At 39.7% G+C, this 27,512-nt stretch overlaps 1 protein-coding gene across 4 annotated transcripts in view; it reads left to right on the top strand.

Annotated features, from left to right (window-relative positions):
• LOC116450666 (myocardial zonula adherens protein-like) overlaps window positions 1-26,734 on the top strand; it is a 55,047-nt gene extending 28,313 nt beyond the window's left edge. For 3 of the 4 annotated variants that reach the window (XM_032123374.1, XM_032123376.1, XM_032123375.1), the window contains exons 9-13: window positions 506-591; window positions 2,717-2,822; window positions 13,327-13,410; window positions 13,832-13,932; window positions 15,361-17,979. In XM_032123374.1, coding sequence (XP_031979265.1) covers window positions 506-591; window positions 2,717-2,822; window positions 13,327-13,410; window positions 13,832-13,932; window positions 15,361-15,463 — 480 coding nt within the window. In that variant the 3' untranslated portion in view covers window positions 15,464-17,979. Of the gene's footprint in view, window positions 1-505; window positions 592-2,716; window positions 2,823-13,326; window positions 13,411-13,831; window positions 13,933-15,360; window positions 17,980-21,136; window positions 21,833-22,495; window positions 22,719-23,443 lie in introns of those variants that run through there. The other variant, XM_032123377.1, reaches the window with a different exon arrangement.
• Window positions 26,735-27,512: the final 778 nt, after the last annotated feature.

The raw sequence follows: 27,512 nt of genomic DNA on the forward strand, positions 1-27,512 counted from the left end.
AAATTCCCACTAAAGTGGATAACACACTTACTTCTCTGCTAACTTGTTTTGACTCAGTCCCCAAGTCCTCATAGATCTTCACAAGCACTGTGCTGGTGGCACTTAAAAATAAACAGGAATACTCTGGGGGAAGAAAATGCAGCAATACCTTTTATCTCAGCCTTGGATTGGGAGATCTTTTTGGAGTGATAACATGGACAATTTGACATTTATGTAGTTAAAGATTTTGATGACTCATCTTTTTATTGAAAAAAATTCAGTTTCAAGTACAGCCGTATATCTTCAAATAGAAAATTGAAAAGTGATCTTATTTCCATGCATGGCTGGGAAATTGATTTTATTATTATGTATTCTGTGCTCCTTGGCAATAGGAAATACATGAATTTTGTTTAATCAGTTTCTATTTTAATTTCACAAATGATGCTTTGAATTGCAATGACATATGGTTTGTGAAGCCTTTACATTTTGATACACGGAGAACTGAAAGATAACTTTTCTTGTTTAGGAACGTCACCAGCTGCAAAAACAACTTGAATTAAATGAACTACAAATATCTGGAGCAAAATCTGAAAACAACTCCGACAGTGAAAGGTGAGATATGACTTGTCTGTGGAACTTTTAGTATTGCTAGGAAACTTTAGGGGTTTCTTTGTTTTTGAAGACATCTGAATTTTGCCTTTTCTGACTTTAAAACTGCAGTCCGGTAGGGATTGTCCATCTGAATATAGGTTTATTTATGTGTAAAATATCAAGACAATTAATTTTTGTGACAAAGACCACCTTCATGCATCTTTTCTGAAAAGTTTGCAAATGTGTAGAGTCCATTGTAGATGGAACAAGCTGTGACATATCTGTGGCTTGCATTTTTCTTAAATCTGTATTCTCAAATTTAGAGGACTATAATCCTGACTATGAATACTTTCACTATCTAAGCTCAAAGGTTTATATGACACTGCTTGAGTGGGTAAAGATGAATTATAACCAGAGACTGAATAATTGTACTTGATTACTACTTATGGTTCTGTGGAACCCAGAAATTTAGTTTTAAGGCTTTGGGCATCCTGCTGTTCTTTGGGAAGCATAAACATAAAAGGAGGTCCCTGCTGAGAGCTTCTCAGTGCCTTGTATTGATCAGTGACCAGCTTCTCTGGTTCCAGGATAAGAATGGCTTTTCGCAGCAGCCTGTTAAAATAATAGCTTAAAGTGAACAGATGTCACTTGCATGCAACATAGAATATGGAGATGAAAGATAATTGCTGGTTTCCTTTACCCCTGAATAACACAGACCCTTCTCGCTTCAGTGAATCCTTTTCAGTGTGAAAAGTTACACTGCAGTAAAAAGGGTAAAGGCAATGTTCAGGCAGGAATTCGTGCAATGCAAGCAAGCTCACAGTTGCAATCTATGCTGTGCAAGCAATGAATCTATGTTCAGATGATGCTGGTTTGTTCTTAAGTTGTCTTTACCTGTCTGTACCTTATCAGACACTTGTGCTCCACCTTAGAAAGGATGTCTGTTCCGTTTCTCTATTGCTCTAAATGCTTAAGATCCTGAATCTTCCAATGAGATACAAAATATGTGCTATAATTGCAATCACAATATAAATTAAAGTTTTGTGAGACCTTAATATGCACAATTGAAAAACCAGCAGCAGTGCCTTGAATTTTTTGAGTCCTTGTCAAAGTGCTGCAGTTACATTTCTGCAGAGTACTTCACAGTTAATAGAGACTCTTTTGGGGGTGAAAGAGCATACAATTCAGTCATTCACTGGAATCATGTCTTACAGTTTGCCATCTGCTGCTTTGTCTTAGAATGGTTTTTCTCTTTAACAGGTTTTTTTTCTGCTGTGCACAGGTCAAGATGAAAAAAGCCTTTTTGTTTTTGATTCCCCTCTTCCCGTTCTCAAATTCTGTCCAGTCCTGAACCTAAGAGTACAGCAGTTTATTTTGTAAGCAAGTAATTGCTTTCTTTGACAAATTTTAAGAATTGGACATTCAGATAAATATGGAGACTCCCATGGCCAAAGAGACAAAAACTTACAGAAAAGCTTCACTCCTGTTTCCTTGTATATTCTAAAGCTACTTTTCTGACAAGCTGAAAACCAACTTGTGGCAGGAGTTCTGTGGGTGTTCACTTTCTGTATTAAACAGATCTGAAGAAATGCAGAATCTATCTGAAGAGTTGTATGCACAAATTTAAACCATTTATAGCATTCTTGCTGACTGTTGAGGAGTTAATACTATTCCAGTTAGCATTGTGCTGCTGTTGGCAGCTCTGCCAAATTCTTGACTCAAGGCTCCCCTGCAGTAAGACAGCTTTGAAAGCTTCCTGGCTTTTGTTTAGCATACATTTCCAAAATATTTGCAGGTAGTAGTAAGTCAGGCTAAATGTGTCTCTCTGAAGCTAAAGATCTAGTTGTCTAAAAGCCTTTCACTTAAAGGAAAACACATCTTGAGATGAGTTTTGTCACATTGTTTAATTGTCAGCATTTCAGGCTCTGACTAAGCATGTCAGTATGCAAGACAAAGGTGAGTTGAATTGGGTGGAGATGGCCACTTAGACTAAGATCACATTAAAATGTACTTTGGACAATTTGACATCTGTCAGTGCAATTTGACTTGCCTGCCCTGATTTATGGTGGATTATGGGGGTTGTTCTTGTTCTGCTTACACTGCATAGCTCCCCACTTACAGGTTTGGTTCTTGCATGTTTTGCCAGGTCGCAGCATTTGGAGGAGGTAGCGGCCAGCCTGAGAGAGCGGATCAAGCATCTGGATGACATGGTCCACTGCCAACAGAAGAAAGTCAAGCATATGGTTGAGGAGGTGAGGTGTAGTAAAACGTCTTTGAGGAGCACTGATTCTTTTAGTACATAATCCAAAGAGAACTGTGTTCTTTGTGCAATTGCCTTATGCCACCTTAGTTACAGTGGAAGTTGAGTTAAGCATCTGGAGCCAGCAAAACAGTAGGTGAAAGCAGTTTAATCCAGTGGCTATGGGTTTTATACTTTTATATAAGTATAAAGATCACTTTTATATACGTGATCTTTAGGCTGACACTAATTCTTTACTTCTTCAAGGGTGTTCAGGAAATGCAACATACAACTTCTGGCTCAATTTGAACTATTCAGAGGGTACCTGCTGACACAATGCAGTCTAGTCATGAAGGGTCTCCCTCCTGTACAGAAGTGGAAGGCAAAAACTGACTTTTATTGTTCTGTTGTTTTAGTTTGGGGGGGGATTTTGTTTGGTTTTTTTTGTTTTTTTAATGTGATTCCTCACAGAAATAGGTGAGTAAGCACAGTTTTTCACTGCTCATCTCTTCTTACCCTGGTCTGGGGACACCATCTTAGCGGATACCATTTCCTGCAAAATTTTAAGTGGAATTTTGCTGGATAGATGCTTTAGGTTACAGGCTACTTATGTGTCAGGAAACTTTTGCAGTCAGAAGGCTGTAATTGCAAACATTTCTGTTTCTCCAAGTGGAAAGAATGACGTGGGAAATAGATAAGTTTATATTGGAGCTTTACAAAGCAGACTGACAGCTCTGTTAGATGAGCCTTCCTACAGCACAGAGGATAGGCATTCATGAGATATCTTTGATTTGTATCTGGACATCATATATTCAAAATATCAAATATTTAGAAACCACTCAAATCTAAGGCATTCTTTCTGCATTCACAATGTGCTATTGCAGGATTTCTGATTAGACATGGAGCTGTTCCGTTTTTGTCAAGTATGTATTTATATGTAATTATGTGTATCTGCTTTGTTTTATAAGATTCTGATGTAGTCCTTCTGTATGATCAGATGTGTGATACTAAGTGTTTTTTACACAGAAGGATTAAAGTCATAACAGACACGTCAAGTCTTGCGGTTTTGGTTTTAGTTTAGTTTGCCATTATCACTGTTTTCAAGCATCATAGCTGGTCTAAAACTGAACTAACAGTTTTTATACCATGATAGTCTATTAAGGAAAATTTCTTCAGTCTAATAATCCAATCCATCTAATTAATGGATTATGGTGTGGCGGTGCAAGTGGTACAAAAACCCCTCATTATGGGAACAGTTATTTAATCTGTTTTGTATCTGTGTTCACCAGACATTGTATTATGAGGTTTTTTCTGTCTGTTCTAAACAAAAGTTCTACAGGATTTGTTATACATGTGGCACCCTGAATGATTCTAGTAATATATGAGGATGGTGGCCTAAATTTTGCCCTTTATTACTAAACGTGTTTTAAACTGCTAGTTGACCTCTAGTGGGCTGCATTGGTATAACAAATCCTTTCCACTCCATGTTTTGTTTTGGAATAAAACCACATACAAAGCCTGAGCCAATGATTATGATATCATAAATATTAGATTTAATGGGTGAGTTTAGCTTGCTGATTCCTTGTAATGAATCTCTGTTGGTGCCTTCATATACACAGAAAGCCCATCTAGATCATCTGGTTATCCTATTTAACGAGTGTTAGGTGACCAAGTCACTACTTAATTGTCAAACATGTCTGCTTCTACCTGCTGTCTGACTGCCTGCTCTTCAGATTCAGTTAAACCTCTATCAGTCCTTGACTGCCACATAACCATAGGGTAAATATTTTTGCTCTCTCCTTTAGTCCTTGTGTGTTCTAATTTTTAATTCAGCTTCCTTGAGAACGGCATGAACATCTGTAGCTACATCTGTATTTTCACTAGTGAGGTAGCTAAAGACTCCTGTACCAGAGGTTTGATCAGGTCAGGTGGTACCAAGTACATCAGGCATTTAATGTTTGGGGCTTTGCTTTTTAATTTCGTGCTATTTGTTGCTGTGTTTGTACTGTGTTCAAGAAAATATCCACAATATAGTTGGCATGCGCTATTTTAAACTGGACTCTTAATTAAAGGCCTAAAAATAGCAGCTTTAATAATGTAGAGAAGAGTAGCTGTTCACCATGGGGCAAGAGAAAAAGCATTGTAGATATGTATGCCCTCAACTATCCAAGCATGTGGTGCTTTTCATGATTTTGTGCTCTTCTCTACGTAACATTAGATAAGTATTTTTTGGCTCATTTTAAGCAAGCACTCACTAACTATGCCATAGAAGCTGAGAAACTGGCAATGAAAATATTGAAAAGCAAAGCTATCTGAAGAGTCTGTTCTGAGGTTAGGTTAAAAACTAGTGAGCAGCAGCACTAAAAATATCTGCTAGAGTAAATAGGGAAGATTGCACTACTATTTAAGTCCCGGAAGACATGTTCATCAGGGTATATTTAAACACACATCCTCCCTACACTAAATTTAACTGATTGCAGAATTTAATGGCAAGGAATAGCAAGAAAAGTGCAATGAAAACCTGTCATGTTACTCATTATTGCAGTATTTTCATGGCTGGTATCTGTAAAATAACATGCCATCTTAGGGTTTATGAGGGTATTATAATGATATTGATAACTTGCATTTAAATAATTGAGAAAGAATAATCAAGTAATTCAAAAGCTAGAAATCTTTCTTTCTGAAACTCTTAGCTTCTCTGTGGCATGACAGCAGAGTGAGAACAGGCTAACCTGGTGTCGTGGTTTTGACATGTGGTTTTGAAACTCAGGAGAGAAGTGGAAGGAAAATAAGTAGTCAAAATTATCAGCAGTGCTTTTGTTGGAAGCTGGAACAGAGCTACTCTATGAGCTGCTAGGTGAGAAAGCCTATACTTGCTTGACTGCAGGATGAGATTTATTTAGTATTAATCATCATGTATTGGACACAGATCTGAAGTATAAATAAGGGGTTTATTCTTCCAGTGTAAATCGCAACGAGTTTATGCTGTTACAATCTCCAATTCAGAGAAATTGGAGAAGTTAACATCACTTCAAAGGGATGCTGAACAAACAAGATATACTGCTTCAAACTCATATGGAGAATTGTCAAAGTTGGACAAGTACTGAGATGAATCTCCTGGCTGAAAAAAATCCCAAAATAGATTGCTCTTAAGCCCTTCTTGGGAAAGATGATGGATCATTTGCAAGTGAGAGATGCAAGACATTCTATACAAGAACAGCAAGCAGTCAGGACGAAGTGAAAGAGAAACTTTATAGTGGAGTTTTCTGATGCAGCAGGCAGCTCTAACACCTCTGATGCTGTTTTGATGGCATTTAAAAAAGTGTTAGGAGGTGGTGGTCAATCCTAACTTAGGCATAAAAGGGGATGCTGGCAGAGAAGCACCATATGTAGGAGGCCATGGAGGGAAAGAGTATTAACACCTTCCTCTTCATAAGTCTCATCATGTTGGCACTGAATGCAGTGTTTATATGATCTAGGGAATTGAGCCCAGGCAGAGAAGGACACTCACAATTCAGTGTGCTTATACTCCTTAGCAAAGAAATAATTTGCTTCTAATTTTTTTCCTCTTAAAAGAAATCCTTCCATCTCAGGTATTAATAGAACCTTTTTCAACTTGATCTAGTTAAACCAGTCATAAATTAAACAGGAGCACAGAAAATAACTTTCAGAAGAAAAATAAATGGAAGAAATAAAATGGAAGTTTGCTGGAGTCAGACTTTCAATATCTCTGTGTGTTAGCTCTCATGCACACACATTTTTCATCCTCATAGGGATACTTTTCTATGAGAGCAAAAAATTGCTGCCCATTAGTGCACCAGCTGAGCAGAAACTTATCCTGCATAGTCTTAAAGCCTCATGTTCTCATTAAAGAGAGACTGCAGATGATTTATGGCTGACAGATTCATCCATGTGCTGAACTTGTTTGTTATACAAATCTATTTGCTCACTGCTTAGTGTAGTACATTTGATATGAAACGCTGGCAGTTAAAAGTGCAGGACTTGTATCTGGCAGGTGTTTAGAAACCCAGCCCTTTTCTCATGCTATTTGTACATTGCAGGCTTTCAAAAAACAAGTGAGGAGAGACAGATGGCCAGAGTGGGTCACCCAAAGCTCAGAGATTTTTTAGCCTTTGCCTTTGACGCTATCTCAAAGTATGGCTGGGCAGAGAGAGACTTGCAAAGACAATCCAGGAAAAAGACAGTTTGATGAGAGGAAGAATTTGCAGGGAAATTCAGGTGAAAGGCAGAGGCACACAAACTTCAGGCCCTTCCACTAAGGACTTTCCCCTGCAGAGATGGGACTGGGCAGGCAGATGCAGGCACAGAGGCACCACAGCAGGGCATGGGAAGCTGCTACCACATTGTTTCCTTCAGGGTTGAAATTACTCTTGTTCTGTGAGAGGGGTAAAAGCTTCTCTTCTGAGTACCTATCTGATAGGGTCAACCAGTTCATCCTGTTGATCTGCCAGGGTAGGAAATGAAACTGTCATGTAAGATAAATGAAATACAAAACAAATACAAAAAAATTTGATTTTAAATTAACAAAATAATTATTTTGTGGCTTGATCTCAATTTCAAACCTGGAGAGATTTAAGAGAGGTTTAGTTCTGAGATTTGTGCAATTCACTTTGAAATGGATGCAATTTCATTGCACAATAAGCTAATTTTATATGTAATGTTTCATTGTTGAGAAGCAGGAGAGGGAAGGAAATAAGCATTTACATTTTGTAAGCAAGGCGAGGGGGTTGATGCAGATATAGGAAGCTGTTCTGAAGGGGTCTGAAGAAAAAAGGATATTTGATTTCATGCCAAGAACTTATCTACAGAACTCAGATTTCACGTGAAATTCCCCTAACTACTGAATTGAACTGTCTCTAGGTCATGGCCCATGAGCTGTTCTCCAGCTTTAGTCTCAGATTCGTTGGATAATAAATGGTGAGCAGACACCAGGGAGAAGCTGTCTCCTGTTCTGTCGGGGAAGATACTTGCATGAAAGGAAAAAGTGCTAATGAGCAAATGATATCCCAAATGCAGAAGATATTTTGTATTGCACAAATGGGGTATAAAAGAAGAAATTTTTCCACAAAAGACTTGACCATCTGAAAACATCTGTATCAAGACAGTCCAACTTCAGATATACAGAGAATTTTCCCTCTTTGAATATGGAAGAACAGTTTCAAGGTCAAGTAAAAGAAGCCACACAGAAGCACAGAGGAGGACAAGATGGAATTACCAACAACAGATGCCAAACTTTTGTTAACCAAAATCTGCACTGCATAGTACCTACCATAAAAACAAAACAACAACAAAAATGCAGAACGAGAAATGTAGAAAGAGAAACCCACCTTGGGAGATTTGAGGAAGGAGATAAAGGACAGAACACGAATAACTTGCCACACCCTCCTCCACCCCTCCCCAATACAAGCGTTTGGCATTCCTCAGTGGACTTAAGCAAGCAGTACATTGCTTATCTATTGGCAGAGGTAGAAGCACTGCTGGTGTTTGGTGAGAGTGTTTATATATGCATAACATCAGCACTTTCAGCTGGGAATTGCCAGGCCAAGTCATTAATTAGAAAACTTGCCCATTACTAAGGTAGTGCTTAACGAGGTGGGTTGATGTGCAGACAATGAGCCAATGTCTGTAACTCATTAGGATATGCCAGCCCCTGCTTTAGCCATATGTGGACATCAACCACTGGCATAATGCGTTCATAGAGCTCATTCATTTAAGAAGGTCTCTATGTTGGTGCATTAACCTAAATCAATCAGTTGTTACTTTTTCTGTAAGTGCAATGTGAATTTTAAAATACAAAAAGTATTGATAAGTTGCTCACATGATTTAAGGAGGATTAAAAGGCAAAGGTGCTCATTCCTATTTACTGTATTATTCTCCCTGAAAAAATTTCAACACTTGTCTAGCCTCTCATAAATACCAGTTAAGGTCCAGTGAAATACTGGACTGGGGAAAATCCTGTTTTCCTTGTACAGCAATTACCTCTGAGAGTTCAGGCTGATGTTACAATGTGTCATCTGTCTTGTTTTGTGCATGCTGTGTAGCATGTGTTTGTCCTGTGTAGTCATATTTATGACCAATTTGTTCATGTCTCTGTATTGGTGTTACTGATGCCCAATCCATTAATGGTAGATGAATAAGGAAAATATAAGCATACTTGAGTAATATGATACTTACATATATTAAAACTACGTCCTGATAAATATTTTAAACTAATGGATAATACTATCAAGTGGTAAATGTTGACTGTGTTTACCTAATAGCTGGGTCTGTTCCAATCCAGGAGATCACTGTGTAGTTTAATGCCTCCAAATCTGTGTCTGAGTTACACAGAATAAAATAAAGTTTCCTATTTCAGGCTTTCTTTATAAAGGCTCTACATTTAAACACAATTTTAGTTTTTTCTCAAGATGCTTTTTCCTTCTGCTTTAGTAGCTTAGTAATTCTGTTGACTTTTCATTCTAATACCGCTACTCACATATCCAGCATTTCTTTAGAGACTCTTCCTTTTAGGTCTTGAATTCTCCAATTCTCTTCCTGAACTGTTCTTCTTAGGTATTCTGTCCACAAGATCAGTTTAATGCTGTTGACTCTTATATCTCACTTTCCATCTTAGTGAAGCAAAGTTTAGTTGCTTGATGGTGCAGGAGAAAGTCAGAAGTGCAGCTCCTCCTAGAAAGTATTTACACAGCCCATTCAAGCACTGTGACAATTGTTTGGTATTTGGAGACTCTATATAAGGTGCAGCAGTGAGAAAGAAAGAGATCTTCATTGATGGGATGGACAAGAAGAATTGAATGTTTTGGGAGATGCAGCAAGATAAAGTGACAGTGGGAAGATTGAAGCAGTTTGAGAAATGACCTCAAAGTTTCAGAAGGAGGCAAAAGCATAGGGGTGGTAACAGTAGTAGGGTGGAAAAAAGGATGAGAGAGCTTAAAAAGAAGTGCATGACCATATTAATCCTGAGTCAATGGATAAATTCAGGATGATTCACATTCCATGTTGGACTGATTCAGATCATTAGAAATTGCAGTGGGTACGTGAAATGCAAGCTGTACATCCAGCACCATTGGCAGGGAACTTCATGGATTGTGCCAGGATGGGGAGAGATCAGTTGCCCTTTCTCTGCCCGACAGGGCAATGCTGGGGATTGAGGTGGGGTGGCTAAAGGGCTGAGAGCACGTGATGCCCCTCAGTTGCTGGCACACCAGATAAATTACAAACTGTAGCTTGGGCCTTGTAGCTTTTCTCTTCACAGTTTTGGAATAGACAGATATCTCCCAACAGGAGAAGGGAAAGCAGGAACAATGGATACAGTGGGTTGGGGGAGGTAAGAGAGAAGGAAGTGGTAAGAAAAAGGGTGACTGTGGCCCAGGGTTGCTAAAGTGACATTACTACTGTTAGTACAACTGTTTTGAAATTAATTAATGTAACTGATATTTCAAAGTATGTTGCCAGTTTTGTTTGAGTGCTTAATGTAGACATGAAGGTTATAGAAGTACAGGTAGAAATGTGGAGTCTTAACAATGTAAGTCAGGTCAAGAATTAAGTGCTAGGGGAAGTCTGTCTGGACATTTCTAGAGAAGGTTGGAAGAGTGAACCTGAAGGATGTACCTGAATAGTGCTTGTAGAAAATTATGAAGAAATCTGAGAGGGTAGTCGTGCAAAAGCCAGGTTTGGGAGCAAGTTGCTGAGTTCAGTGAGCTGAAATGCTGAAGTCTGCAGACAGCAAGGATGAGGTGGATTATAGGCCGTGGGCATCGACCAAAGAAAACATAGGAACATCTTGATGATAATTTTATCCTGGAGTCAGTCCAGAAATTACTTGGATACAAGAGTCAGTCCATGGAATTTGAGAGTCTTTGGTTTGCAGTGATTTGTTTCTGACCATTCTGACCAGTCTATTCTGGCCACCACTCAGGCCCGGAGTTCAGTATTGTGTTTGACCCATCTTGCTTCTCCTCTCTTCCTCTTTACATTGTATTCAACCCAGAGTTAAAGTCTATTGCTCTGTCACCTGCTAGTTGTTCTCTTGCTTTATGAAGCTTCTAGAAACAAAGAAATTCTCAAGACTTGGATTTGTGGGTTTTGGGGTTTTTAAAATTTAATATAGTAATATATTAATATAATCTCATAGAGTTATTCCTGTTTTTCCTGGTTTCCTGTGACATACCCTGTCAAGGATTAATCAAATCAGGTTTTTCATTCCTGGGGCTAATGGCATAAGATGATGTGTACCCAAGTCCTTATTCAGTAAATAAACTTATTTTTATAGTAAGTTACTCTGCTGGGATGTGTCATCTGTGTCAGGCCACTTGTTTCAGCCCTTGGACTGCAGTAACTGCTGAGGCAGCTGTTTGGCCATGTGTCTGGGGATGCAGCATTCCTGCTCCATTCTCATCCTGCTTTCCTTCTGCAGTGGCCTCACAGGGTGCTCTGTTGCATCCAGGGAGCAGGACTGCTGGACATTTTTCCTGGTGCTGAAACAGCCTCTAATTTTAGCCACTGTTGCATTTATTTCTCCTGAAATGTATTTGGGGTGTGTGGCTGTGTCTGAGTTCCAAATGTTTAAAGATCCACCAAAAGGTTTTATGTAAGTTTATGTAAGTTACACAATTCACAGCCTGATCATTCTGTAACCGGCATGGTCTAACCACACCATTCTGTTTGACTGCTAGACTGAGACACTGAGCATGGGATTGTGTAGGACCATATTCTCTGCAGAAAAGAAGGCATATTTAAAAATCTGGTGTGATTCTGGGGCAAGGGTATGGTTTTAATGGGTTCTGACTGGTACTCTGTTACAGAGAGGCTGGCGGTACTGTTGTGTATGCTTCAGTCTGCTGCTCCCTAGAGCATCCTCACCAAACTACAAAATGTCTTTTTGGAGTTCAGTTCTGTGTTTGGGAAGGGGAGGAAGCTGTTTGTCAAAATCTTCCTTTTTGTATTCTCCGTTAGATTTTAAGGTGTCCATGCTCATCTTTGCCTTCAGACTATTCTAATTAAAGTAACTCAAAAACATCCTTAGGGAGTTTGTCTTTCTGTAGCCAATGTGAAGAATAAATGGAACTTTAATTTTAACTTACACAAAATCTATTTGTACATGATACTGGTGAACGTAATGGTTACTGTCAGTGTATTTCATGTCTTAGGATCTTTCTATCACAGAATGAATATAAGTTAAGGTACATGCCTGTGAAGCACAAGAGTTTGGTACTGCTTTTGGATGACAGATAATTTGATCACTTATTTGGAAACAGAAATATTTTGTGTTTGATGTAAAAACCAGCCTAGGTAGCTGATGGAGTTGATTACTCTCAAAAACAAGCAAGAATGGCTGTGCGTCAGTGTGATCACACAGCGGTGCTTGGCTTTGGGCTTCTTTGGCACTGATTATTGATGTTAGTATTATTTCCTTATATGCACAGTAGGAGAACAGAATATTAATAGAAAAGATCCACTTGAAAGTCCTAAGAGAACAGTTTATCTTTTTAAAGTGGAGTTTATTGGCAGGATTGAAGCTATTGAACCAGTGAAGACATAGCTGACTTCATTCAGGCATACTATTAAACAAAGTAGTAATTAAATATAAAGATCAAGGTATGTTCTAAGATTTTCTGAAAATGCTACAAGCTTTGTGTTTCTGTGAGTTGAAAACTGAAATGATAATAGCTTTAGATGACATGGGTGGTTTTTACATGGACTTTAAAAGAGAAAAAAAGGAAATACCGGATTTTGAGAAAGATGGATGATGATAGCACTCCTGTATTCTGCAAACACTGTATGGCATTTATGTTTTAGCTTTTCCAAGTAACAGCTGATCATTGTGTCAGTGGGATGTGATACCTGAAGGTCATGGAGGCTAAATTAAAGTTCAGTTGGTGTTATAACTTTTCATTTTTCAGTTCAATATATGTATTTGTTTTGCTTAATTTCTTTCATAGTTCTGTATGTTTTTTTAAAATATTTTATAATTTTCTAGCAGTAAATTTTTGGGAGGGTGGTAGTACTGCTGTTGTTTTCATTATTGTGCCTTGAGGATTTTATCTTTCTCTTTTAGCAAGATGGGAATATTTCTATTAATCCCTGTTTCCAGATATGCTGAAAAATTTTACACTGGTGGTTTTGAAAGGGACGTTAGTGTTTTTTCACAGCATTGATTTTAAGCTACAGTGTTTAAAAGTGACTGACGAGAATACATGGAAAATTTGCCCCAAGTATTCAGAAATGGTCATTCTTGCAATGACTGCCATAAAAAAATGAATGTATTCTGAGTGTTCCTTGATTTCAGTTTAGCTGTTCTACAGAATGAATTCTCTTTAGTAAAAGTCCACTAAATTTGGTAGCTAATCCAGTGATTAAAGCAGTTTGTGAATACTTACAGGTATTCAGTTACTGCTGAACAATAATATTAAACATGTTTTCTTCCTGTGATACCTAGATTCTTTTCTTCCTTTTCCCATCCCCATCAGACTAAATGTCTTTGTTTTTCTTCATAGATTGAAATGCTAAGGAAGAAAGTAAAAGAAAAGGAATTATTTATAATACAGCTTTTAGAAAAAATCTCTTTCTTAGAATGTGAGGTAAGGCATTACCTTTTAAGTTTGCATTATTGTGATTATTTTATGAAACCAAATTAAGTTTGAACAAATGTCATCCAGTGTTACCTGGATGTATAATTACTATATGTATTTGCTGTTCTCAAATGGAAATTAAACTTACGACACCAGTCATACAGTCAGGAATGTATGTAATAAAGTCTCAATATTCATGCTAAGTTTCTTAACTTACAATTTTAAAATGGTTTTATAATGACTTAAACCAGAAGCTTCTGAATAAAACTGTTGGTTTAATTTATATTCTTTCCAGAATTAAGGATTCCTTTATTTTCTCAATAAATACTTATACACTATTTCTTGTGGGGAGAGTGCAATGTGCAATTTTATTTCCTTGTTTAATTAACATAAATTAAATAAACTTTTGATGAAAATTACTGATTCCCAGAATAAAGAATTACAAGATAAACTGGACTACTTAATGGAAAACCAACGAAAGACCAATATAGAAACCAGAGATACTGCCGTAGAATGTGATCTTCCATACAGGTATTTATTTTTCTGCTTGTTTGTAGGAAAATTCCTCATAATGTCCCTTATCAGTGCTGTATTAGTAAACCGTTTTGCTAATAAACTATTTGAGTGGATTGTGGAGTTTAAAAGGGCACTTCACTCCTAGGTGCAGTTTACTTCAGTGATCTATGGTTTAGGATTTATTGTTTTCTTAAAGATGCAAACATACTGCAAACCCTTGGGGAGTAGTTATTGCCAATAATGTGATTTAAGTCAACAGTAAAGCTGAATTCAGAGAGGGGACCGTGAGGTATGAGAAGTATTGGTGCAGAGTGGCTGCTGGCAGCTCAGCCACAGACACTGCACAGCTCTGCCCGAGGCTGCTCAGCGCTGGCTCCAGGCACAGTCTACCCTGTGTGCCCGGAGGTGTGACCAGGACCACGGGGAGAGCAGGTAACACCAACAGTGGAGGGCTGCAGTAAGTCCTGGAGATCTCCTGGCCCAAGGTGGAGGATTGCCAGGTAAACAGTGCCGTGACAACGCGACATCTGCACAGGAACGCTATTGCTGCTCTGTGGGGCCAGTGGCTCTGGAGCCTGGTTTCTAAAGACCGGGTGTGGTGCCTCCCCTTCTCCTCAGCTCTCTCTGCCCTGAGCCTGCAGCAGGGCACTGAGCGCTGGGAGCAGGACTCTGCACTGGCATTTCAGTCTTCGCCACAAGTCACCACAGGGAAGGGCTAAACAGGAAGAAACCAATAAGATAACGAGGACCACTTCACATTACTTTTATTACCAACAAGTAAACTTGTTCATTGTAACTGCCCTGCAAACTGAATCATTTAGTTTGAGGAATGTAAATTAGTATATGAAAGCAGTAAGCAAACTAAAATTTCCTTCATAATTTAAAAATACACTCATTTCGGAGTTCAGCCTAGAGCATATTTTAATGGCATGTGTTTTGAAACCTTAAATACAGTTTTTCACTCAGATTGTCAATAGAAACTTACCTTTGTTGCTCTCTCTCGGGCCCCTCTGTATGTAAGCACAGCCCCTACTTATCTGATATTTTCCTATTTTTGAGATTTATCTCTGTGCAGGAATGCACTTCTGTGCAGTTTAGATTTCATAGAATTAGTCTTAATGATTAATTGTGTTCTTAAATGCAATATTGCTATCTTTTTTTGTTGCAGGATCCTTAGTCCTAATAACTTTATTGCTGGACATTCTACTATGAGCTCCAGCAAATGCCAGCCTGTAAATGTGACAGTATCTGCCACGGTTTTTATCAAATATTCTTTGTGGCATTATAGAAAAGAAATATGGAACATACCAAATACACTGACTAGTTTAATTTTAGCCTGACACTATCAACACAAGGGCACAAGTTCATTGCCATGGCATTGTGAGCGCAGCTGTGTGATACTCTAACCTTAACTCTGTAAGATTTCTCTTGTCTCCTGAACAGCATAAGCACTGAGAACAGATCCCCTGAAAGTCCAAGGCCGGTGAGGACATACACCCCGTTCAAGAGAGTGCTGGAATTTAGCACAAAACCCAGTACATCCTGAGCATTCAACTCATCGAGCTTTCTAAATAGGAGCAGGTATCTTGCGCCTTCGCAGCTTAGTTAGATAAATTTTTATCCATTCATAGAGAAGAACAGCAGCATGGAGTCTTGCTAAATTTATCCTGAAAGCAGCTCTTTAGTAACTTCATACCTGAAGTTACTACTGATGTTACCTGTGAGGGAATAGGGAAGCAGCAGGCTGAGTGAAGCAGCAGTCAGGCAATACTGCTTCTTTAGAAGCTGTCTAATGCAATAGTCATTTCAAATGCCTGTAAGAAGGACTTGTATAGCTGTACAGTTGGTTTTTTTCTTCAATTGTGTTGTAATTTGGTTGTGTACCAAAGCTCTAATATATTCTGTTGTCACTACTACTGGAAGCAGTATCTGAAGCTGTGCTGGCAGAGGGAATTAGTGTGGAAGCTCTGAATCTGTTCAGACTGGGGTGGATCACACCTGTCACAGAGACCTGGTACAGTTGAGGGCTTTCTTCACCTGGGAGCAGCTCTCCTGTACCCAGCACTGTTCGGTTGGGAGGGAGAGATGAAGCGGGCTGTTTGAAACAATTCCCTCAACACATGCAGATGAATATAGTGTTTGCTGCTCAAAATAGTAAGGCACAGAGCAGATTATAATGGAATTTGCTTTGTTGGACTGAGGCCCTGGTTTGCACTTTCTCAGTTGTGGGATAGAGCGACCATGGGTGATACATTCAGTAGTAACTGTGTGGGAACATCCCTGACACTTTATTTATTTACTTTTCCATTTGAGGAAGGAGTTTTCATTAAACAAAATTTTGCCTACTGCAACCTGCAGCAGTCCTTGAAATTCCAACAGCAATAGCAATCCTGAATCAGGATTTTGGGGCTTGAGTACTATTTTTTTGTCCAAAGCACTTAAAATCTTATATTTGGCTTCAAAGTAGCAGCAGGATTGACTGTATCTAGTACTGATCTAATTTAAATATACATACACGGTATTATTTACATCTTGTTTTGATCTTCCACTCTTAGTGAACTTAAAATTAATTAGGAATATTTTATCGTAATTCTGTTAACATGGACGAAGGACCTTTTTGTATTAATTAACTGCAACAGAAAACTAACAACTTAGGTTTTGTATGATCAGTATTGTTCTTGCATGCAGTGTCAATCCCAGGAGGTTCACAGAGGGGGCTTTTATCTCCAGCCTAATGCAATTCAGTCCTGTCTATTCAAATCAAGTACACTTAACTAAAGTTGTATTTAAAATAATAATATTTACCTCATATTGAACCCACAAGAAGATGAGTAACGACTCAACTCTGATTTCAGGGATAAGCTTTGTACCTGTGAAATCTTATCTCCATCTAGTGGCTGATAACAGCAAATATTAAACAGACAGTATCTGTTTTGGAAGAGAAAGACACTAAAAACTAATCCCCACAGGTATATTAATGTCCATTAGGGATACAGCTTTAGGTCTTACAAAATGTCTTCTAGCATTTTTGTGCCCAAATAGTCCCTCTGTAATTCAGGACTTGAATTCTGCGCCATGGTTTGTGAAAATTACCTTTAAACTTAAGATAAATGGATGAAGGTGGTATTTTTAGATAAAAGGAAATGCATGTTGTTGTAAAAGACATTGACTGGCAAGATTAAATAAATGAAAATCCCTCATCCCTCTGATTTTGGCCAGAATTCAGAAAACAGACCCTGATGACTGTGAGGTGCTCAATGAATGGTAGGAGAGGGCAGGATAAGTATCAAAATGTTGTTTTGACACAGACTCAAAGGAAGTTCTCTCTACTTTTAATATGCTCCTGAGGATCTCCTGAAAATGCTGCAAGCTGTTTTAACTCTGAGACTTGCAACATTTTGATAATCTGCTCAAGCCTTTACCAGGAATGCAGCAAGGCCTTAAGTTTTTACTGTAAAGGTTTTTTGTGTAAATTCTGTCTTGACTGTTTAATGAAATATGGTATTTTTTAAAAAACCAAGTAAGGACTGAAGTCTAAGCTGTATTTTAAGCGAATTTTGACATGCAGTGAGCTGGATGACCATCATTTGATTGGACTACTGCTCTAAATTTGGTAACTGTGAAGAATAGGAAAAGAACTGTATGTATGTAATTGTGTTACATGAAAATGTAGAGCTTTCCAGTCAAATGAGCAGTAATGTAAATTAGCACAGATAATAAAAAATCTGAATGAAAAGACTGTAACACTTCTGTATAAATTTTCTCAATTTGAGACTGAGTAATTAGTACTATAACATTAGAAACTAGTAAAATTTCTGTAAACAGCAATAAAAGCCATATAGAAAGGTCCCAGAAAGTACTAAATGTAAGTCAATTGTATGACTACATTTGTACCATGACAAGTATTTTTTGTGATTTATTCCAGATACTCTGGAAAGTATTTTGGGATACACTTTTCATATATGCCGTATAAATAATGTATTACATTGTATGCTTTTAATACATCTGGTATGTAGGACATGAAAAGGATAAACTGCAATAAATACTGTATTTAAACTTGTTGTTCTGTTGTGTCAACAGTCATTTAGAAATAAACCTACCTTAAAACATTGCAAGCTCATACTGTTCACAACCTTGTTTGTTCAAAACATGTGGGAATGGAAGGCGGCTCCTGCGGAGCCTCGATGTTCTCGTCGGTGTTTCCTTTGGCAGACGGGCTCTTGAGAACAGGAAGGCACTCCCTTGCTAAAGACCTTCTCAAAGCCAAGTAACAAAAGTAGATGAACTCTTTCATGAAAAAAAAAACCTATTGAGTTGCACAGGATAAACAAGAACTGGGCAGCACAGCTCTTACAAAAATCCCAAACAGCTTCAGATCCTCCAGATAACATCTGAATCCATCTGGGATGATGTTCTCCAGGCTTCAGCGGGATGAGACTGGGATGGCTGTGGCCCATCTTTATTTACAGTTTATATCCACTTACTGATAATAGAGATTAATTTTTAAGACTATAACAATAAAGCAATCTACATGTCAACTAAAGAAGAGGTCATGCAAACATGACAATCACAGTGTTACAGGTTTGCAATGCTCAGAGGAAGAATGTCAAGTTTTTTACTCAAATCATGCTTCCCTATATATGTGTATTCAGTTCAGATTGTCAACAAGCCCTGATACAATCTTGTTGAGATCAGCAGTGCTTGGTGCTGAACCTACAACATGGGATTTTGGGAGCTGGATATTGATGCTTTTCAGATAGCTTTAAATATTTGACATCTGAAAAGTTTTACATATGGAAAGATGAGAAGTAAGTTCTCCCTGCATTAAATCAGTAATTCTGCACAGGAAATCCCTGCTCCACAGAATGGAGATGTACATGCTGGGAGTTTCATCCCACTTACATTTTATTTCATTCCTGTTCAGCACCTGGGGCTATTTGCATGTGTAAAAGAAAAGTGCTTGAGAGACCAGAGCCCTTCCAGCCCTACCTTAAGCACAACATGGAAGGAGCACAAGAAAAGAAGGACACAGGAGCCATTTACAACTCAAAGTATGTGAATATTTTCAAAAGAAAAGTTGGAGATCATTTCCCTGTCTGTTATGCACTACCTGGATCATCTGTGGAAAATCTCTTGGGGAGTTTTGCCTAGAAGTTCAGGGAAGAGGAAATCCCTTTTCTCACCCTGACTGTGGTATTTTTTCCATGGGTAGCTGCCTACTTGATTGATCTCATTTCCCCTGGCCCGCACCCTTTCCTTCGGTCATCCAGCTGTGCAAGCAAAGGGGCAGTGGACATTTCAGAGCATTTCCTTCGCCAGTCCCTCCGGCTTGGCCCTGCCTTCGTCCTGCTCATAAAACAACGGCTTCAACAGTCCCTGAGAAATGTGCCTCTCACTACTGCTCAGATCGAGAAACCTCCACTGACATCAACTTTAAAAAGCTGCCAGCTACCACCGGGCAACCACCATTCAGTAATGACCCCACGGCTGCTACACGGAGAGGCTCACTGAGGGTGCGCGTGCCAGTTCAGGTGGTCTGGAGCCAGTGCTATGCCACAGTCCGCAGTTCTGAATTGTTCCTGGGATGCTGTGGCCTTTGTGGAGCCTCATGCAGCCGGACCTGCCTGCAGTGACACGAACGGGCAGCGCGTCAGGCAAGTGTGACCCTGCAGTAAAGTTTTGCTAATGATCCACTTAAAAATGTGGCTGGAGCATATCCACTGAAAGATTCGTATTTCACAAGATAAAGTACCTAAATTTTAAAATAAAATACAGTAAATGTAGCATAACATAGGCAAGGAAAGATGAACCCCCTGTATTTTAGAGTTGTGCATTGACCAAAAATGATAGCAGAAATTTCCAGAATTTTGAGAAAAAAAATTGGGTTTAGACTTTGCTTAATAATTTCCACAGACAAAAGATGTCGAAAAACTTTGATAGAATACCAAATTGGTGTCTGGGGAGGGGGAACAGTCAGAGTCTGCTGAGGTGCTGCCCCAAAAAGTTGCTAAAAGGTGTCAAATTGGTCCCAAACGCACAGCCTTTCAGCTGCTGCTCCGTACGTGTCACACGTGCCATACAGAACACAAAACGCAGCTTTCCCAGCTGTTGTTGCAATTCTCGTACGATCAGGGCGAGTGCCCAGCGCGGGGCTGAGTGGCCCCCGCTCCCGCGCGCCGGCCGCCCCTCAGGGCTCTGCCGCCGCCGCTCGGCGGACGGGCTGGAGGATCCTTTTCGGCGTTCGCGTTCCGAGCAAGTCCGGCCCTGCCGCCGTGCCGTCGCTTCCGGCAAGATGGCGGCCCGCGGGGCGCTGCCGGGTGCCCATGGCGGCGGCTCCGGGGCTGCGCGGGCGGGCGCTGCCCGAGCTCCGCGAGATGCTGAGGCGGCAGGAGCGGCTGCTGGCTGACCGGTGAGGGCTGCCGGAGCGCGGGCGCCGAGGAGCGGGCCGGGCTTACCGCCGGCTTCGCCCGTCCCCGCGCAGGCGGCAGAGGACGAATCGCTTGCTGTCGTTCAGCGCCTGCGGGGGCCGGCGAGGCCGCGGGTACCCCCGGAGCTCCAGCGGGGATGCGGGGCAGCGCTCAGCAGCCGTGTGGCTCTGCAGTCTGTGGGCACAGGGATGGACACCTGTCCTGTGAGGAAGGGCTGAGAGAACTGGGATTGTTCAGCCTGGAAAAGAGAAGGCTTTGGGGTAACCTAATTGCGGCCTTCCAGAACTTGAGGGGAACTTACAGGAAAGATGGGGCAAAACTATTTACAAGAGCATGTAGTGGCGGACAAGGAGGGATTGGGTTCAAATTGAAAGAGGGTAGGTTTAGATTAGATACAGAAGGAAGAAATTTTTCCCTGTGAGGGTGGTGAGGCACTGGATCAGAAGCTGTGGCTGCCCCTCCCTGGAAGTGTTCAGGGTTGGATGGGCTCTGAGCAACCTGGTCTGGTGGAAGGTGTCCCTGCCCGTGGCAGGGAGTGGAACGAGATGATCTCTAAGGTCCCTTCCCACCCAAACCATTTCATGACTCGTATATTTCACTGACAACACATAGTTACTGCTGTGCTGCAAGTGCTTTGCATCTTGCTGTGTTTCAGAAGTTTAGTATGTAAATAAGAAGCTGATGTTACAATGTGAAAGTGGCCCCATTAGCTATTCTAATAAAACACTTCTGTATCTCAGATTGAAATAAGATTGTTTATAATAATTTTGTTTGTTTTTTGTTTGTTTCAGGAAATTCATTGCTAGGCTTCCAGATAAGGGTAAGAAGATTTCTGATTTTGCTGAAAAGCTGAAGCTTGCCATTTTCCAAGAGGAAGAACTTGCCAGGACAGCTGAGTTGTTATCTGCTGTCAGGTTGGAGTTTCAGGCAAAACAGGAGGAGATTAGTACAAACAAACCGGAAGTTGTCCTAAATGAGGACACAGTGAACAGTGCCGATTCCTCAGTCTTTAATGAAAACTCTAATATTAAAGATATTTCTGATGTTTCTGCTGAAAGGCAGGAGGCAGAATGTATTGAGGAAGATGCCACAAATACAGCTTCGGAAAATCAAAGGACTCAGAGGAAGAATGATAAAGTAAAGACTGTTACAAAGGATCAGAATTGTTTTTGTGAAGTTGTCTCCAAGCCAGCCACGAGCAGTCATCTGAACAATGATCAGCAGGTCTCTCAGAGCAATACTGAGGATGACACAGAAAATACAGCTGCTTTGGACAGTAGTAAAGATGCCTTGGTTGATGCCTTTCAAAGAGTTACAATTGCAGATGGGGAAAACAGTGAAAAAATATTGGAAAAAGAGCAGGATGTGACAAAACATAAATGCAATGTATTTGGAAGCCAGCATCCCAAGACACCACATTATATTGAAGTTCTAGAGGCTAGAGCCAAGAATCCAGTCATAAAAAAACCCAAATTTAAAACAAATGTGTAAGTATTATGAAATAGAAAAACCTTTTGTGAGATACTTGATGTGCATAAAATTGGAAATGGTACAGAACAAGCATGATGGCTTTATGTTCTAGTGATGATTAAAGAGATTTAAAGTCTCATGACACACGAGGTTCATATGTTGGCTCTTTAGTTTTAAATGCCACAGAATCGCAGTACTGAGCAGTGGTCTCATTCTACCCATTAAAACAATTGTCATGAATCTTCACAGAATTTCATAGCTTAAGGTGCAAAACTACTAAACAATTGGCAAAAATTTTGGATCAGTTCTAAAACATGTAGAACTTTAATAGCTGGCAGCCTTTTGCTTTTTCTACACTTTTAGGAAAATTACAGTTCACATTGTTCTGGTAGCAGTAGCAGTTTGTACCTTGTGTGACCCCCAAAGCGTTGCTACTTCAGTTTGCTAATAAATCAGCAAACCAGCTTGGTTCACTGTCAGGAGGAGCTTGTGATATTGTCTCTCTGCAGAGAAATAGTTCTAGTTTTTCTGAGTGCTGCTTACTTTTTATTTGTCTGTGTTTTTGTAGTACTTCAGATTTATTTTCCACTCTTACGTGTTAAAAGTAAGTTTTGGAACTGGAGTTGTTCAACCTTGTGATGCAAATTTGGGTCACAACTTAGGTGTTTCATGTCTCCCAGATTATCAGGAGAGCAGAGTGGATCATCTCATGGTTCCTCATCCAGTCAATCACCTGGGGGATTTGGCTCTCTAGTTCCTCCAGAAGAAAGACGACTCAGAGATAAGAAACATTTGGATGACATCACAGCAGCTCGACTGCCACCACTTCACCACTCCCCCGCTAAGCTGTTATCCATAGAGGAATCCATAGCAATTCAGATTCAGCAAAAAGAAGCTTATGAGGTATGAATTTACAGTTTGGTCTGAAAATTATATAATCAGGATCACTCCTAAAAAAGAAAACATAAAGGGATCTTTTCATGATGGTGAATTGAGATGGGCAGACTTTGAGGAAAGGCACTTTGTCTTGTATTTGATTCTTTTAATGATATAATTAAAGAATGTATTATTGGCCTCTGAAAGTATTAGTTCTACATTAAACAAAATCTGTGTGTGTTGATATGCTGAACTTATTGCACTTTCTTCACTCTTCATTAAAGAGTTTTTGTCCCTTGCATAAATGAAGGCCTAGCAGTATTTGTTATGTTAAAATATGCAAGTATCTACATTTGCCTTTATTTCTGCTGTGTCTGAAGAATCCAAGTTCTGAGGTTCTTCAAAATCTTTTGTAATGGATTTTGACTTTCCAGGTAGTGTCAGGCTAATGTTTAAATTAGACACTATTGTAGAAGTGTTCTGTTAAAACTGACATTAGTGTATCATGGGTGGGGGCTGCTACAGGGGGAATTTCAACTCTTACTAAAAAGAATCAAATATTAATAGTATAATTATGTGTAAGTGTGAAAAGAAACCTGAAATTTCTTTGCTAGTTACTAAAACTTTTAATTAAGCCCGCTTTGGAATTACTGGTAGTATGATGTCCAGTTTATACTTTTGTATATTAGTTTATTCATGAAAATGACAAATGAACACTTTTTTTAACCTGTGTCCTTTTTTTCCTTACATAGGAAATGCAAGCCAAGCTTGCAGCACAGAAGCTTGCAGAGAGACTGAATATAAAAATGCTCAGGTTTGAACCAGAGGGGGAGGCCTCAATGCAGTACAGAGAAGTGAGAGATGAAGATTATTTTTCAGCAGAAGACTGAATATATGAAAGGGTATCTGAGGATGAGCCATGTGACTGATCTTTATGCAGTACTTCTTAAAACCCAAACCCGAATATTGAGAATGCTTGATCTAGTCAGTTTTTTCTTAAAATTTTCACATGACAGCTCCAGGAAGGGTTCAGTGTAGACATCATAAATATACATGTGACATATATTTATCAGTCTTATTTGGGGACTGTTCTTTGAGCACTTGGGGCAGCCAGTCCTTGTGGAATGCCCCACAGTTCTCAGCTTTAATAAAGTGAGCTCTTTAATACACTTTTACAGGCTATGATGGGTCAGCTACAAGAGAAGGTTTCTTCTGTGCAGTAATGCGATTGCAAAGGGCTTTGGCACAAAACGTGTCCATAAAGTAAGCTGAGGTGCCTGTGAACTGTTCACATGTATGAAAGCTCTTGTCTTGTATAAATGTGAGATACTTCTTTTACCTATTTAATATTACCTTGCTTTTACCATATGGTGAAAATACCTGCTCAGAAATTTACAATAAATACCTGATCTTTAGGCTGTAAAGTAGCTTCTTACCACATGAGAACTTGTTTCTGAGCCTGCACCTTAAAATAACACTTGCTGCCCTTATGTTGTAAATAGGGAAGAATTTAAAGTTATTTTGTAACTCAAATTCCATTTGGGCTTTAAGGGACTGCTGTTTGATTTGGTTATTATGGCAAAGCACATCGAGAGATCAAGTTAATCTGAAGACTTTACTATTTTTATTAAAGATTTTTATGTTTTTCCTTATTTTTGTACACTGCTTTCATACTTTGGAGTACTATTTTTTCATAGTCCAGTACTGTAAATTAAGAGATCCACCCTCTGGTTTTCTTGGAGAAAGTGTTCTGTGTATTTTTAAGTTTTGGCTGTTAACTTGAAGACAAAAAGCAACCTTCCTTACAAGACCATGAATAATAGTATGAATTTGGAAAGATAAGGAACACACCTGGCAAGTATCTCACAATGATATTTCACTGTGGACTAGGATTTTCCAAGCCTAGTTTGAATTCAGTTCTTAAAAACAAACCTCAGAGATTCCTTGTATAGCCTGGCAACACCTGTTTTGCAAGATGTTGCCACAGCTGTCCCTGGTTGTGTACGTGTTCCTGCAGGAATGATGTCTTTGGAAACCAAGGCTTCTCCAGCTGCAAGTCATTTAAAAAGCTGCACGGGATGAAAATGGGGGAGGAAGCTCTCTGCCACTTCTTGAGTGCATGTAGCACCTTCCTAGCAGGCAGTAACTCTTTCCCAAATGCTCCACAAGCTCTCCTGGGCAGTCCCTGTGGCACAGTCCATACTCTGGCCCTGCAGTTGGACAGGTGGAACTGCTGCTAAGCTAATTGTGATATTTTTTGACTAGGTCATCTCTTGCTCTTTCCTGTACCCTTTCCTCTTGCAGCCTTCTTGTTCTCATTGTTCATTGGCTTCTCATCAGCTCTTCCCTTTTCCGTATTAGGTTTACTTGCTGTCACTAAACCAAATCCATATTCTGCCTCCCTGTACCCCCATTCCCTTTCATATGACACATTGCTCTGTGTGTGTGTGTGTGTGTGTGTCTAACTCCTGCCCTGTGTCATGCATCCTCCTGCCACTGCTATCTTATCTTGCTCTCTGGAGCTCCATCTAAATACCAGCTGTACACCTGGCACCTCTTACGTGCCTCAGTCCCTTGAATATCTCAGAGACCTCAACATCTTTGTGTCTTTGCCATGACAGCTCTCCTGAGGCTTTCCTTATTTCCTGTTTTGGTTTCAGACTCTGCAGATGTTTGTCATTTCCAGGCCTTCTCACTTTTCCACCTTCTTTTCATACTTGGGGATTTTTTACCTCCTCTCTTGTCTATGCTCCTTCTTCATCCTCCCAGCTTCTCACCATCACTTGCCTTTGTCAGCACAATTCTTTGGCTTGTTTTCAGCCATTCACATTCATCCCTCAGCATCCATGCTGACAACCCAGTTGATCTCAGTTGATTCTATTTCTGTTCAGTGTGTGGCTCTGACTCACAGGCCAGAGGAGTGATCTCCTCTTGTGGATGCAGCTCATCTCTCAGATCAATGCTTTCCATGCTACCACCTGCTTGTTCAGCTGCATCTTGTCACCAGCCCTCCCATTATTGCAGTCTGTGCTGCTCAAGGACAAGCAGCCTCAGAATTGTATTGCCTTTCCCTTTGCTGTTTCATGAAACATAAATTACCACTTCCAGGCTGTTTGCATCTCTTCCCCTGGTTAGGATCATTGCCCTTATCCTTACTGACTCTGCTGTCACACTTCTGTAAGATGCTGTGTGTGTTTTCTCCATGCTGGCTTTTCTGTGCTAAAGGCTTACACAAAGCTTCACAGTTAGGGATTTGTTTTCTAGAGTACTTAAATTTACCTCTACCTAGGCTTCTGCTGACCACACACTTTTGCTAACTAAACCAACTCTTTCCTTGTGCTATTAACACATACTTTTGCTCTCTAAACTTTGTAAAGCAGAGGCAGTTTCCTTGATCTTTATTTTGATAGCATTCAACATGTTGGGCCTTTGCCAAAATAATCCCTAAAATGGGTAAACTTCACCTTTAAGAGGAGATAAGGTGGGGTGGAAATCACTGTGGTAACAGGTGAAATGCATTATGTGTTTGTTAAACAATTAGCAGCTGTTCAGTGCTGTTTTGGGGAGTTCTTGTGGAGGAGAGTCTTGTGTGAACACAAAACCAAGCTAAAGGTATGAATTTTAAGTTATTTAAAAGTTTGTGAAATCTAGAACCTTTCGTGGGGGCTGTTGCTTCTGAGCACAGGTATGCACTTTGAATTAGGATTCTGTGGATGATAAGAGAGCAAAGTCAGGTTTAAAAAGAATCCTATGTTAAGGTGGATGTGCAATCCAGGAGTTTGTGAAAGGTTAGAGTACAAGAGGATCACGAAAGAATTTGTTAGATAATAAAAGGATTAATCATTAAATAGTATAGTCATACTGGAAAAGTTTCTGATTGAGGTTGGTGTTGCTGTTGTGTATTTCACTGTTCCCCAGTTCCAGATCATTTCAAAATGTATATTGAGAGTTGAGGAGCTTGGTCTCTGTTCTGAGAATGGACTGTTATATTGGAATGGGCTGTTAACACAGTAAAAATAAAGAATGAGTAATATATTTTTGAAGTTGCTCGTGTGAATAATGTTTTGTTTTGACCATGTAAAATTTAGAGGAAAATTGGATCTCTTTTGCTTCAGTGCTTCACAAGGAAAACACGGAGATGGAGCTAGGAAACAATGGCTATATTGGGTAAGAAAACTAGGAATGCAAATGGTGAGAAAAGACCTGTGAGACCTAAAGCTGGCCAATCTTGTAGGTCTGAGAGATGGCACAGAGACAGAGCTTAAATGTGTCCTGTGAGTCAGAGAGCTATAGTATGTGAGGCAGAGATCTGTGCAGCACCAGCTGTAGTCCCTTGATTTCTGCATTGCTGGAAGTACCTGATGCCCAAACTGCACAGAAGAAAAGCCCTGTAACAGATTTTCTGTGCAGCAGCTTTAACTTTTCCTGAGGGAGAGAACATACAATCTGGTTTGCCAGCTATGGTGATAACATCATCTAGAGGATTTAGCCACCTAAAAATTTATGCTAAGTATTTAGGAACTATTTGAAAGAAGAAAAGCCTAAATGCTGCTGTACTCCAATTATTTTTGTCAGACTTTAAGAATAACTAAGAGTACAAAAGACACAGAAGCCTTTCCTGTATTTCAGAGTTAGTAGTTTTCTGTCTGATGGTTTGTGGACTACTAAGGGCCACGTGATCAGAAAAAAGTCAGTGACAGTAAGCTGTGAGCTCCTGTGTGGAGGAAATGGGACTGGCAAATGGAGAGAATGTGTAAACTGTGGCTCTGTGCTGTGGAATTTCTGAATCTGTCACAGGGATGCAGTATCAGGAGTCGGGGA

The sequence above is a fragment of the Corvus moneduloides genome, chromosome 13 (genome assembly GCF_009650955.1).
Source record: "Corvus moneduloides isolate bCorMon1 chromosome 13, bCorMon1.pri, whole genome shotgun sequence".
Classification (NCBI taxonomy): domain Eukaryota; kingdom Metazoa; phylum Chordata; class Aves; order Passeriformes; family Corvidae; genus Corvus; species Corvus moneduloides.